The sequence below is a fragment of the Aulostomus chinensis genome, chromosome 16 (assembly GCF_037954235.1).
Source record: "Aulostomus chinensis isolate RoL2024-O1b breed Wild chromosome 16, RoL_Achi_v1.0, whole genome shotgun sequence".
Lineage (NCBI taxonomy): Eukaryota > Metazoa > Chordata > Actinopteri > Syngnathiformes > Aulostomidae > Aulostomus > Aulostomus chinensis.
Genome location: NC_141335.1, coordinates 10,935,403 through 10,949,839, shown reverse-complemented (window position 1 = coordinate 10,949,839; position 14,437 = coordinate 10,935,403). Strand labels below are relative to the sequence as shown.

General features: G+C 43.4%; 1 protein-coding gene across 4 annotated transcripts in view; it reads left to right on the top strand.

The window, feature by feature from the left end:
- The first annotated feature begins 1,232 nt into the window (after nucleotides 1-1,232).
- Nucleotides 1,233-14,437, top strand: part of dlg5a (discs, large homolog 5a (Drosophila)) — a 41,727-nt gene continuing 28,522 nt past the window's right edge. For all 4 annotated transcript variants that reach the window (XM_086180221.1, XM_086180222.1, XM_086180220.1 and 1 more), the window contains exons 1-2: nucleotides 1,233-1,961; nucleotides 13,583-13,651. In XM_086180221.1, the coding sequence (XP_086036347.1) occupies nucleotides 1,658-1,961; nucleotides 13,583-13,651 (373 nt within the window). In that variant the 5' untranslated portion in view covers nucleotides 1,233-1,657. The remainder of the gene's footprint in view (nucleotides 1,962-13,582; nucleotides 13,652-14,437) is intronic.

The window sequence follows — 14,437 nt, the reverse complement described above, 5'->3', positions numbered from 1 at the left end:
TCAACAATGATGAATGCATCATAGAATGATTCTAGTCCCAGGAAATAGAAGCTCTATCTACAAACACTCACATGAATATGTAAGCAGTATAATGGCGCCCATTTATGATGATTAGATTTGACAAAATACTACGGACACCTCTCTGGGTCTCACCCACCCAGTGCATTTCCACAACGCCTCAAAATTTTAGCCTCTAACATTAGGATAAAGATAAATTAACAAGTCACTCAAGAACAATTAATAAAACGGAACATAATATTCCTCATGTAAGGAGGATGTATTGCTGTACTGTTGTATGATATTGCAGCAGTTTTATAAATGCATGGCTAATAGATTGATTTAAATAGATTTAATTTCATTCGACTATGATCATTAAAGTGGTATATACAATAATTGCAATGTATTATCCATCGTCATCTTCCGCTTATTCCTTACTAGTAAAGGTCGTGGGGGGGCTGGAGCCTATCCCAGCATCTACAGGCGAGAGGCGGGGTTCACCCTGGACAGGTTGCCAGTCCATCGCAGGGCCAACATACAGAGACAGACAACCATTCACACTCACATTCATACCTACGGTCAATTTAGAGTATCAATCAGCCTCGTCCCCAAATTGCATGTCTTTGGACGGTGGGAGGAAGCCGGAGTACCAGAGAGAACCCACGCAGGCACGGGGAGAACATGGAGACTCCACACAGAAAGATCCCGCGCCCGAGACGGGACTCGAACCCAAAACCTTCTTGCTGTGAGGCCACAGTGCTGACCACTGCACCACTGTGCAGCCCTGCAATGTATTATTATTATTATTATTATTATTATTATTATTGCTTCTACTACTAGTAGTAGTTGTATTACTACTACTACTACTAGTAGTACAGAGGAGAAATGGAATAAACTGAAATATTTTCGAAGTATATGACAAATACCTGTAATCTGAGGTAAATGTTAGCTAATTCTTTACAATATGCCACAGTATATCAGAAACAATTATCTATCGAGCTACATATTATGACGTCTTTCTAAATTACCCCTTTGTCGACATGTCAATGTATTTCCACATTTTCTCCATCTATTCTCATTTTTACGCCTGGGATTTTCGACGTACTACAATATGATGTGTACGCCCATTGAAGAAATAGGTGTGTTTTTATTAAAACTCCGCCCAGTTTTACCTTATATGGTCATTGGCTGGATCGTTGATTGACAGCGGACAGCAGCTGCTGAGTTGCCCAGACATGGCGGAGGATACAGTGTAAGTGAGGATCAGCGGCGGAGTTACGTGAGTTTTCCCAGCACTTGAGTCGTTAAAGGGCGCATTAAATGATACTCCAGGAGGGCAGAATGTGTTCGGCTGAAGCGTACTCAGTGAGGAAACCTAAACCGACCTGAGCTGCCACACACGAGTAAGATGGGAAAATGTATCGCTGTTTAGTGCAGTCAACAGCCTTGGGCAACAAATATGGCTTCTTGTGCCTTTTTCAGTATGCTATAAAATTTTATCTCCCGTGCAACCTAATGCCGTGGTGGCTCCGGCGAACTTCTGCAAGCCGCGGTAAGTTTAGTTCAATAATCGCTCGGTACTTTTGATCGGTGAGGATATTCCATCCACTTGGCCGTCTGTGTTAGCTGGGGAAGCTACGGAACTACAGCGACTAGAGCAATGGAGCCAAAGCACAAAGAGTTGCTAGACCAGTGCCACCAGAACTTGCTGGAGTCCATAACTGATGCGGACCGGGTCATCGAGCTACTGATCGTTTCCGGTGCCTTGAGTCAACTCGATAGGTTCGAGCTGGACCAGAACTGCTCGTCTAGCGCCGAGAAAGTAGACCACCTTTTGAAGATGCTGATGAACAAGGAGAGCGACCATTTCCTCGACCTGTGTGTAGCCCTGGAGAAGGCATACCCGGACCTTCACACTGCCCTGTTCAGCAACAACGGCGGGGGACCTGTGGACCACTCCACCGGTAAGAACCGAGACACCTTAAACAGGCTAGCCAACCACTACACAGCCCCTTCATGGCCACTTGGTGGTCTGGCGCAGGAACACTCTGCATGGACACCTTTGCAACAACACATTGGACCTTTTAATTTGATTTATGCAAAAATGCAACACATAAAGAAATGAAAGCGACATGTTTCTAGTACCATCTCATCATATCCAGTAGTTACACATTGTGCAAACACTTGAATGTAGCATGATTTTATATGGTATGTAAAACATAATGCACCATCAAACTTCATATTCATGAGGGCTATAATTGGGTTGAATTCAGCTGCAGTCAACAGAACACTTGTGCTAACTGAGTTTGGAATAAAAGTGTTTGTCAGCCATCCAACTCAAGTTTGCTGTGACATGATTTGGTTATGGTGTGGTTTGGTACTTGTTTCCATGACGACGGTTGTATCACTGACATGTTATCGACCTGCAAATGGGTGTGTGCAGCTTAGCCACACATGTCTCCTTAAAGCGCAACCAAATGTGGAAAAGTTGTCCATTTCCTATCAGGATAACAAAAGAACACCTTCTACCAGAGATGCACGCGTATAACTAGATTATCCTCCAATAAACCTGCTGCCTAATTACAGTGTATCCACTGTTGTCTTTTCATGTGTACTCTCAGTCCGGTGGATTTTGGGTTGTTGATGTTGCACAGAGTCGGAGCAACCAAGTGTAAAAGCCTCCGTCTAGTTTTGCCTGTTTTGCTTTTGTCTGAATGACAGAAGCCCGTGGCTTACTCACAACCAGCGTTGTGCCCTCAGGGGCCTGAATGCAGGATGAGCCTTGAGTGCCAAATGCAGAGATACTTCTTTAGGACATACCCCACATGTAAAACAACATTGCAGGCTGCCTGGCAGAAGCTTGGTTGAAGCACTGCTAGACTAGATCTTTCCCTAAGCTTCACTTGGATTGATTGTTGCTGTTGCCGATTTGATCTTGAGGTATCGCTCGCCTGTTTCTTGACTGGCAGGCCTTGACAATGTGGCTTCAGGCTTTTCTTACACACCTTTTGATAGGCTAAAGCGCAAGGCCTCCGAGTTGACCTGCCATGTACAAGGAGAGAGGGAACGCTAGTGGTGTGGTTATTCAACAGAGGATTAGGCCCTGCTCTCGCTCTCTCTCTCTCTCTCTCTCATGTAAACCGTTTCTGTGAGACACACTTTATCATGCCTTCACAGCCGTCTGTATTAGCCTCCGTGCTCTTGGCTGCCTGTGTTTAAGTGTTGCCTTTTTTTTTTTTTTTAAATGTGATTCTTATTATCTTTGGTGTAGCGATTCGGCTGATGCGATTACTGCGTTTTAACCACACTTGTGAGAGACCAAAGACAAGCTGCTCACTGAGTACCTCCAGGCAAAGAGGCGAGGAGAAACGGCACATAGGGATGAAATCCTCCGAGCCTCGGCTTGTCTGTGAAGTACGACACTGTGTGTGTGTGTGTGTGTGTGTGTGTGTGTGTGTGTGTGTGTGTGTGTGTGTGAGGAGAGAGAATGAGTGATGAGTCTTGCTGATAGCAACCTGCTCTCAGCTCGTTTTCCTCACATGATGCCTGCCCGCTCCTATTCTCAGACGTGGCTTCTTTGCCAGCTGAGCCTACATGCACGCACGCACGCACGCACAAAATCATCTGAGCTCCGGAGAAATATACCCAACCCAAAGGATGCAGATGCTCAGTTGTTTAGAGCTTTGTAAATTATTAGCGCTTTGCTGGCAAACTCCAAACACGAGAACACACATTGCAGCATTCATTTTTTAGCATGTTTTGTGCATCAGTATGCTGCAGGACAAATTCTGATTTAACCACCGAACAGAAGGTTCACTCAGCATATTGAGGTTTTACGTCACAAAGCAGGAGTGCTCATATCTGTGTTCTCAACATTGCACCAATGGCTCCGGTTTCATATCTCGGATTGCCACGGACGTTTCTACCTGAAGTAGTAATAGAGGAGATGTACCTGCGCACCTCCCCCCAACTCTTTTCAGATTCCAGGGCTGGTGACAGTGATTTAAACGCACTCGGAGCGGAGGGCAACACAAATCTCCCTGACAGGATGCAGCATCCACAGTCCTCTTCTACCTCTCTTTTACTACATTCACATTGCAGACCGTAATGCTCAAATCTGTTTTTTTTTTTAAATGACTGTTCACATTTATTGGTTTAAGGAAAATACCAACTTTGTATGAAATGCGCTTATTGTGTATCATTTTTCGTGCTAGACTAGCACATAGATCCCTGCTTTCTCTCTGCGTACATTATGGAGCGCCAGACCTCCACCTGACGTTGACTTGGCTGCAGATACGCACCCAGAACCACTATCCTGACCTGGCACAGGGATTTGATGCAGCATCACAAAAGCACCTTTTGGTAAACAGAACAAAATATTCCCTGGAAGATTAGAGTTGACGACTGGGGACCTGATCCTGGTCTACTTGAAGCGGAATATACGCAGAGGAGGAACTGCAGACTTTGAAAGCTGAGAGAGTAAGATGAGGCTGAGGCAGCCAAAGTAGTTCATGGTGCATATATCTGACCAAATTACAACACCTTGTAACTTTCAACAGTTTTTACACAGCAAATGTTGAGTACAACCGTAGTTCTATTAATGCAGACAGAGACCGTAACTGAGATATTGTGTGTTAGACTTGAAAAACCGTAAGATCCAGCGCCAGCGCTCAATTCAGCTAAGCTAACTAGCAGTTACTCATCTGGTGGAGGCTGAAGCTCTGGAACTCACTCAAAAAGGAGAGAAGGGTTATTTGTCTGCTGGTGACCACAAGAAGGAGAAACATGGCAAAATAATTTATCGTGTCTTTTAGTGGAGTAGTGATTGCTACATCTGAAGTGATGTGTGTGTGTGAGTGGATGCAGAGCCTGAGCAAGGAGAACTAGGTTTTGGACTGTCAGAGACATGTCCTCCAACATTTGAAGATGCCAACCGTCCACTGATAACCTCTGTCCTCCACGGTTTGTTTTTACGACGGACTCCCACCTGCACGGAAATGTTGCCTCTTACCTGCACAAGACAGAGATCACATTGCCAAAGAATCCCATTTGTATCTGACTTACAATAGGAGTGTTTACAAAAGTGTCCCAAATCTGATTTGAAAAGCCAGACTCCATGTGGTTTGTGCTGTTCACACTGTCGTGAAAACAACCAAATGTGAGACCGAGCCACATTCGCCTGCAGTGTGAATGTGGCCTATGTCTCTGGTTCAAGCATCCATTCCTCTTAAACGTTCTCCCACCATTTGGTTTACTGTCTCCACACACTTAAACGAAGGGACACACAAGCAGAGAGACAGAGGAGGCTGATGGAAAGAGGAAGCAAGAGAGGGGGAGACAACAGGCCTTTTGTTGAGAGGTTGAGCAGACCCAAAGTGCCCAGTCAGCAGCTTGCTGTGTACAGCAGCCTGGGCCAGTGTGTGTGTGTGTGTGTGTGTGTGTGTGTGTCTCACTTCTCTGTCAACCAGTTTCTGTCCCACTCTATAAACCAGAGTGGACAGACAGAATGAGTTATGACCCTGATGCTCTTGTCACGACTGCTGCTCTTAAATATCTCCCATGGGCTGGAGCAGGCTTCTCTCGCTCTCTCTGTCTTTTTATGTGTGTTGGTAGCTGTCACTCCATGACGCACATTGACACTCACATCGACGCTCTCTTTTCCCCGTTTACACGTTTGACTTCATTCCCTCGTCATTGAACGCCATCAGTTCAAGTGCGGTTCACCAACATTTCCTAATGACATTTGAGAGGATCACATTTTATGAGGGGAGCAGTGCATGTTTTTATTACAATGCAGTGTGTGTGTGTCACGACACAACCAGCCACACACACTTCAGTACACATGCCCTAAAACTCTGTTGTCTAGTGCTGATTGAGTCATCACCAGTCTTATAATAAACAATAAATAATTCATGATTTTCCCCTCTGAGATAACAAGAAATTTCTGCTTTTGTCTTTTTTATCATAATGAATTTGAAGATGTATGAGAGGATGTGACCTCCCGGTGTGGGTTTGTGATGCTACACCCCTAATCGAGCAACTGTCTGCAATAAGATGTCCTTTTTTCTTTTTTTTTTTTGCAGCTTTTTTCCTCTTCGACGAAACGATCGTTCAAATTATTGAAGAGGAACTCCAGATAAGCCTGTAAATAAATCATGAGCCGCAGGTTTAGCCGAGTAGTAATTAGCCAGTCAGACAGTATAGGATTGCTTATCTGAAAAGTTGCTCAAAAAATCCATCAAAGCCTGAAATACAGACTAATGAGAGTATGACCTGGGTACTTCCTCAGGCTCCTTGATAGTATTGTTCAGAGTAATCCTTTTCAAGTGTATTTTGTCGCGTTTGCGGTAATATCTGATGGCAGGTTGAGCTCCACTCTGAACGTGTGAACCACAGCCAGGAGGCTGCACTGTGGAACAGGACTTCATTACCATTTTACACATGTTCCTCCACTTCCTAATTACACCACAATGTAGAGGAAATGCCAGCATCTAAATATTTACCAGTGCTATGATGTCATGGAAATAAACAGCTTCTTTCCTTTGTATTACCACCAGCGCTCCACCTCTGTCAGGCTTTTTTAGTTCTACTTCTCTCTCTCTCTCCCCCCCCCCTCCCCCGACATCTCCATCACTGACATGTGTTGTCCTCTAGCTGTTTGATTTTTGCTGTTTTTTTTCACCTGCAGGCATTCGCCCTGCAGTCTTGCAAATAGCCTCAAGTCACATTTGACCCAGAGTCGTGTGTAACTACCGGCAGTAAACAAGGTGACAATTTTTAGCTTCTCTGACAAAATATTCGACGCTGGAGCCAAAGTCCCAGAATTCTAAATTCAGCTACCTGGCTGAATTTTAAAACCGCTGAACAGGTTGAAACAAGGGAATATCACAACATGGCAAGTGAGCAGGTGACTCTGTTCTCAGCTACACAGTGAAAGAGCGAAGAAGAAGAAGAAGAAGAAGAAGAAAAAAACGGGAGACAAATCTGGGGAACAAGAGGGAAGAAGGATGAGATGATGAGGGGAAAGAAAAGCAAAAGACGCGATGGGGGGGGTTGAAGGTGAGGATAAGAGTCGAGGTGGGAACTCGTTAGGAAAAGCTGGTGAGGAGCAGGTGTGTTAAGAAGAGAGAAGTGATGATCAGGAGTAACTGAGAGCGGAGGTGAGAATAATTATGCACTCAACCTTTAGTGCAGGAAATCAACACTGCTTTTATTAGCGGCTATTTCCACCATGAGGATTAGAAAGCACACAGATGATAATGTATGTCAGTAATGGTGATCCCACTATGCTATTCCTTCACAAAATCTCATATAATTTGACTAAATATTCTTCAGTTAGGCATTAGAGATGTTTGATATGCCTCTTTTGTTTATTACGTTCCTCTGTCTGACCTCTGTGCCTCATTTTTATCCGTCTTGTTTGTCGGCTTGTAAAAATAGTGCTTACAACCACTGGACACAGTAAATAAAACATCCCAAGGTTCACTTTCAGCTCTGGTCGTTTACATCATTTGGCTCCGCCCCCATGCTGGAGCCCCAGCTTTTATGTTTGTACTATCTGAGAAGGAGAACATTTGGCGGACATGTTGGAGACATCTTTCACCTTTTTGTTTTTGACCCAGCCCTTGGCACAGGCAAGCTGTTCAGAGAGAAATGATGTCTCATTTATGCTAAGCTGGGGTTCTTTGCAGCAAGAGGAGCCATTATGGCTTCTCGCTGATAATAAGCTGGACTTGATGGCAGTCAGGGGTGTATTTGGACATCGGTGCTGCTCGGCTGTTCTGTCATGTCCAACCGGGCTTCAGGCCTTTAATGTCCTCTCCTTCCAACATGTCTCTCCTGTTTTTCCTCTTCATGACGATTGCATGACTGTGAGGAAGATAATCTTGCCTTTCAGCCTTCTGCGCTGAAAAAAAAAATCCAAAACAAACAGTATGACAGACGTGAGCCTCTCTGTAGTGGAAAAAAAAAGTGTGGGTGGGTGGGTTTGACCAAAAGCCTAGATGAACTTGGAGCTGTGAGTCAGGCGCTGTGCGTGCAGCAGAGTAATCCTGGCTCATGGAGTCATCATGTTGGATGTCTTTTATGTTTATGCTCAGCGTAGACTCCTTAAATCAGATGATCAATCCTTTACTTCAGCAGCAGCAGCAGCAGCAGCAGCAGCAAGGCTTCACTGGCTCATCGCCCAGAATCTTGGCCTGCGGTGTCATCGCCTCCCCAGAACCCACGGACCGCTGCATGACTTACTGGAAGTCCTAGAGCGCAGGGAGGGACCTGGACAGAGGAATTCATGTTCTTTCTTTGTAGATTTGAACACCAAGATAAATAAACTCAAATCAAAATAGATATTAAACAGAAAAGTCAGACACGTCCTTCTAATTGTGACATTTGACATTATAGAAAAGCGGGACATATGGTAAGTTGAGCTTCTCTTTTAGCATCCAGGTGAAACTAAATGTTCCTAATTTCTTCGAAAATGGCTCCCTTGAGTGTGTTTTTGATTGACATCTCCCTGGCCCTGCCCATATCAAACAATCTAAAACATTACTGACACAAGGAAGCATGAGGAGTAGAATCACAAATAATTGTTAAAGAATGATAGTGGTGGTACACACAACAAGTCATAACCAGTATATAGCAAGACTATAAATCTATGATGCCCCGAAATGCCACCAAAAGGTAAAACACAAGAATGTACAACTTTTGTACGTCTTAAATACACACAGTTGCAATAAACAGCCTGTTGAAGTGACTGCTGGGTTAACAGTGTATAATTCTGGCTGTTTTGATTTAAAAAAAAAAAAAAGAAAGAAAGAGAAATGATATTCGGGCACCAGGCTGGAATGTGTTCACTAAACCTAGAAATGTTCATGTCAAGGCTACTGTACAACTCAAAATCTGAAAATTGATCCAGTCACAGCTCATTGATCCTGCTAGAGGATCCTATAACTCAGTGACGCAAGAGCAAAGATGACCGGAGAGAAATGGAGGAAAAAAAACAAGAAGGGTGACCAGGGTTTTCCATAGAATAGTGGGAAGGCAAAATTAGTGAAATATGAAAATAAACATACAGCATGTTAACTTATCTTCTAATATGCTACCAAAAAAAACAAAGAATTCCAGTCAGAATTCTTCAAAATAAGGCTCTCAAAGCCAGCTCTCATGAAACAGTGATAATGCTTTTATTTTGAAGGCAAGGTCATTTCGCTGAAAGTTTTTTGTCTTCCTTATTTTTTCATAGGCAGTTGATCCAGGATTATACTTCACAAGATCTCAGATTATTACTTTGACTGTCAACATAAGAGTGATATCCTAGCGTCAGAGTGTCAATAATATATTACAGGGAGAGGACATATCACAATATGTACTGCAAGGTTGATATTTGGTGCTGTCCCTAATCTTCATAATCCAGCCTTTTGGTTTTGAGTCATTTAATTCCAAATCCTCGACATCTGCAAATGATTCATTTTGAAATACTTGGCTATTGTAGAATTGTTAGCATACACATGCATGCCAGATTACATAGAAGGCTTCTGTGGTTTCCAGTGGCTGTAGTACCGACGCATCCTCCTTCGGCCTTGTACTGTCAAATGACTGGGTAGTGTTCAAGCGTATTATTAGTGTCGCTATTATTTGCGCTTCTTTAGTTTAATAGCTGAGGACACAAATGAGAGAGCACAGAGCCTATTTGGACTCTTGCTTTGTGACTGTTTTTAATCAGTGTGGCTTGCTGACAGTGAGAAGAGCTGACAGTGGCTAATAAAGAAGAGCACACAGTATTATTTTTGGAATGCTAATGCTGCTCCCTTAACCAAGTGGCCCTGAAAATGTAGTCCTTGGTCTTCTCTAGAAGAAGATGCCTCAGCTGACTCAAATCCATAGTTTCAACGTGCGTCGACATCCTGTGATAGTTTGCAGCGGTCCAATCGTGATTAGAATCATATGTGTTTTTATCTTTTTTGGTGATGCTGTCCTTGGCAGAGAAGATAATTCTCTGGAACGGTTGAATAATTTAGTCACGCCCGATGGTGGAAGCCAGACTTCGCGTCTCTCTCTGATAAAGGCTCTCTCCTCCACAAGGCTCCAAACTCTTACTCCACTTCCTCACCATGCTGCAGGATTTACTATTCCTCCCATCCAGTTTCACCATGGCAACATGTGTCATCTTGCCTTATGTGCTGGAGAACATAATCTGTTTGTCTGAAGCAAGTGTTTGTTGCTGAGCACATCACTTGATTGGGAGGGAAAGCTAGGAGGAGGAGGAAATAGGAGTGTGGTGGGGGGACCCCTAAGGTAGACCAGAGGAAGGTTACTCCCCTGACCTATTTAGATCATAGCAATGGGCCTTTGTTAATGCTGCCTCAGGTTCTCCACTGGAACATTTCTCACATTAGCGTGTATGGAAATCAGCAGCAGTTGCTTGCTCCATGTTAGCATATCTAATGGCCCCTGATGAGACCTGTCACGATGCATCTGTCTGAATGTTGGACACTATTTTTTGGGTTTGATTAGTCCTGTCTGGCTGATTTTCTTTGGATGGAGACCGGTTGATTGTTCCCTTGTCCTACCCTCATGGATTCATGCTTTATTGATGAAGCGCACATGTTTACAAATGATCAGCTTGACTAGCTGCTGCTAATTACTATTGATGATTTAATGTCTGTTGGAAAAAGGCTAACGCTGCCAACCCATCGACCTACCAATAGCTGGTTTATGTTTGACATCCAATCCATACAGAATACACCGGGTGTGTTTACAGGGTTAACTGATCAGACCACAACTCTATCTAAATATGGGAATTATGTCCTTGTAGCTGAATATGAGCCCCATGAGAGTATACCCAGTTTTATGGATTACTGGAATTTTGATTTATTTGGGTTAGTGGTTTGCAATAACAAATATCATGAAGCTGAATTAGTTTAATGCTGAGTTGGCATGCTATCTCTCTGTATCTCATGTCTTTTTACCATGAGACAGAGGTGGGACAGTATATCACGATGCTTCCTCTTGCCATGCGATCGTGACACTGGTGACAGATATTGCCTTTTTTACTATCAAAGTAAAACACAAAAACTATTGGGGCAGCACGGTGGTGCAGTGGTTAGCACTGTCGCCTCACACCAAGAAGGTTCCGAGTTCAAGTTTGGCTTTAAAGAGGCACTAAACTTAGACTACCCACTTTGTTGTATGCTGTTTCATCTCAGCTGTCAAACTTTGAGTAAACTAACACCTCCGTACAGTGAATAAATTGATGATTTAATCATTTTTGCCTCTTCGGGAGTATTTTTCTTCAGTCACACAGATATATATTGATGTAACGTGGATAATTTGTCTCGCAATAAAATATCGCAGAATGATCATATAGTTATCGTGTACAAATTCAATATTGCAGTACTGCCTTGATTTAGTCTGTGATTGCTGTGTGCTCGTAGCACTTCAGACTAAAACGTTGAGCAACAGGGAACGTCAGAACAGATTAAAAGCATTTCTGCCTCGCTTTTCCTCCCCTTACTTCTGTTTCCCCCTTTGTCTCTCAAACACCCTCCCTCCTGTCTCTTTTTGAGACTTAGTTAGGCTATCTCCTTTCATCTGTCCTCCTCTTCTCCATGCCTTCCCCTCGTTTCCCCTCTTGCCCCCCCCCCCCCCCCTTTAAAGGGTCTGAGATGGAGTGGCTCAGTCGCACAGAGCTCATAGTTAATTAGGCTTGGCCTTGTCACACATTGAGGGATGGAGCCAGAGCATAGCTAAACCCAGTGGGGAGGCAAGGAGATGGAGACTGGGAACAGTTGGCATCAATCTATTGCCTGCTGCTGACAAAGGCAACAACCATTCCCATGCTCTCTGAAACCTCCGTACAGAGGAACTGTGTTCATGTGTCGCTGTGCATGGAACAGGTTAGACGGGTGTCATCAAATTATCAATCGTCACCTTACAGATTGAGTCATTCCAGGATTTTGGAATGGAGTTGGAGTAAGTGTTAACCCAGCAGCAGGTACCACACCACTTTTAATGGGTCAAGATGCAGAATGTGGCTGGAAATGGTCCACCCCCCCCCCCCCCCCGCCCCTTCATGAAAAAAGGCAAGAAGTGATGGAATTGACAAGGGAGGGAAAATATCTGCCGGCAAGAAGAGAAGGCATCACTGAAGAACTCTCAGAGCGATCAGTGTTTGTTTCATTAAACACTGACGACTTAAGACGACAGAGAGAAAAAATAATACCAGCCGTCATCTGCTGGCTGCTCTGCTGTTGACTCTAGTGCTTTTATCAGTCACGCGATGAAGGCAGGCACGCGGGCCGCCGTCGTGCGTTGTACGCACCAGGTGAGTCGCCCTTTATATGGTGCGCGGGCGTTTCCTACTTGCCCCACCATAGTTGTGCTAGCGTGATAATGGCACAGACCTGCTAATACCCTGATTTTACTTTTGTTTTTATGTATGAACTGCATTTGCATTTTCACACACTCAAAACAAATTTTATGTAAATATTACAGATGCGCTGATAATGCTAACAATGGGTTCAGATATGCATAGGCTTGAAGTTGTCAGAGGCTTAAGGATTTATTATGGTGCAGTTACATTTGTGTTTATTGTTGTGTTTCCCAGGCACAAAAGATTAGGTAATGATAAACTGCAGAAAATATATATTCATGCAATATTTATATATTCAGCTATCTGCCAGATAATGATCATTTTTTTCCACATCAATATCATCCCAGATATGCACAGTATATCCATCCTGTGAACATATAAACCAATTTACCAAAATTTTAAGCTTGTCCTTTTGAACTCTTTATGCTATTTCTCCCCTCAAAGCAGCTTAACGACATTAAAAGGAGCTGCAAAGCAGAGCTCAGGTGTTGAATGACGAGGCATTTCTCGATAATTACTTCTGGTTTGTTTGTTTTTTTATTTCAAGCTATTTAGATTCGGTTTTGGTAATGAAACCCGGCCGTAAGTGTGAGAATTTATTCAAAACAAAATAATAGAAACTCGACAGTTTCTGTGCAATACAAAAGATGATGCTTTCATCAATAAATCCCAGTCTAAGATGAATCCAGAAGGAAGGTTACTGTTGCTCCCCTGTATAATGGGGATTAGCATAACATCTCCTATGTGTTATGGCAGCCTGTATGAAATGCCCCCCCCCCCCATCTTTAATGATATGTACAGCCATTGAGACGGAGAATAATTTTCTCTGTCTCTCTCTGCCCCCCCTCTCTGTCCCTCTCTCACTGTGTGCTTGACATAAAAAGAGAAAATCCCATTTCGACTGTGACATTCTGCCTGTGTAGCAGAAAACATACAGACTATACATCAAAGCGAGGCAGAGTGCACAGTGAGGGGAAACGGAGGTTTAATGACGACGGCAGTCTGGAGTGATAATATAGAGCTGCTAAGAAGGAGTGTGGAAGTTATTATTCCAAAGTATAAACCCTCTCACAGAATGCTCCACGCAACTGAAGCTGAATATGTACTATTCATCGCTTTCCACATTCTACTAGCGATTAATTTTTGCTTTGTGCGTATTTGGTCAGTTGATCTGAATGCATCCCTTTTCTTTTCTTTTTTTTCCCTATTTTCCAGGTTCTACGTACAGCGTCCTCTCCACCATGCCATCTGACTCCGAAAGCAGCAGCTCGCTCAGTAGCGTCGGTATGTTTAAGGAGGACTAAAAGTAGTAGATGGAGTCACAATCTCCCACCTCAAAAGTAGCACATCAGAATTGTTTCGTCATGACTTGGGTTTAAGAGTTCAGGATGTGAGGCTTATTATTTCTGTTTGCCTCCAAGCTCCACATTGGGCCCAGAAAAAGCCCCCCCCCCCTCCCCAAATGTCTTCCTCTTTCCCCTAAGTTTGCCCTGCTTCCGTTCTCTAGTTTTGAAAAAAGTCCAAATGACTCAGCTGGGTTACATAAAACTCACAAAAAGGGCCAAATGTTGAGTCAAAGATGAAGATAATCCTCTAATTTCCTGCTCAAGTCTCTCTGCCATGTATATTATGTTCCACGAAGAACCCTGAGAATGACCTCTCAGTGATAATTTAGTTTAAAGCAGTCTATTTGGCAAAGAATCACAGTTTAAACAAAAAAGAAAGACAAAAGGGCCAAGTGTTTAAATAAGTAACCCTCCCGTGTTCAGCTAAATCAGATAGAATTGGACAGAAATATTTGTTACTTTAAAAACACACTGAGAGAACCGTTAATACATGAAATCCCCAAATCTTTCAGCCTTTCATGTTTCTGTCAGAGATTACAGATCTTGTCATCTTGTAAATCCAAGAAACATTTCTGCGAATTTACAGCAAATTGTCACAGAAGCCTCTCCAAGCAGATTACGTAGCAGGCACTCGTCGTCCTGACCATGGGGTGAACTCGCTACTGTTGATTGAAAGCCACTCCAGAGCTTTCTTTGGAGTCCTTTTAGGGTGTGTCAGGTTAAA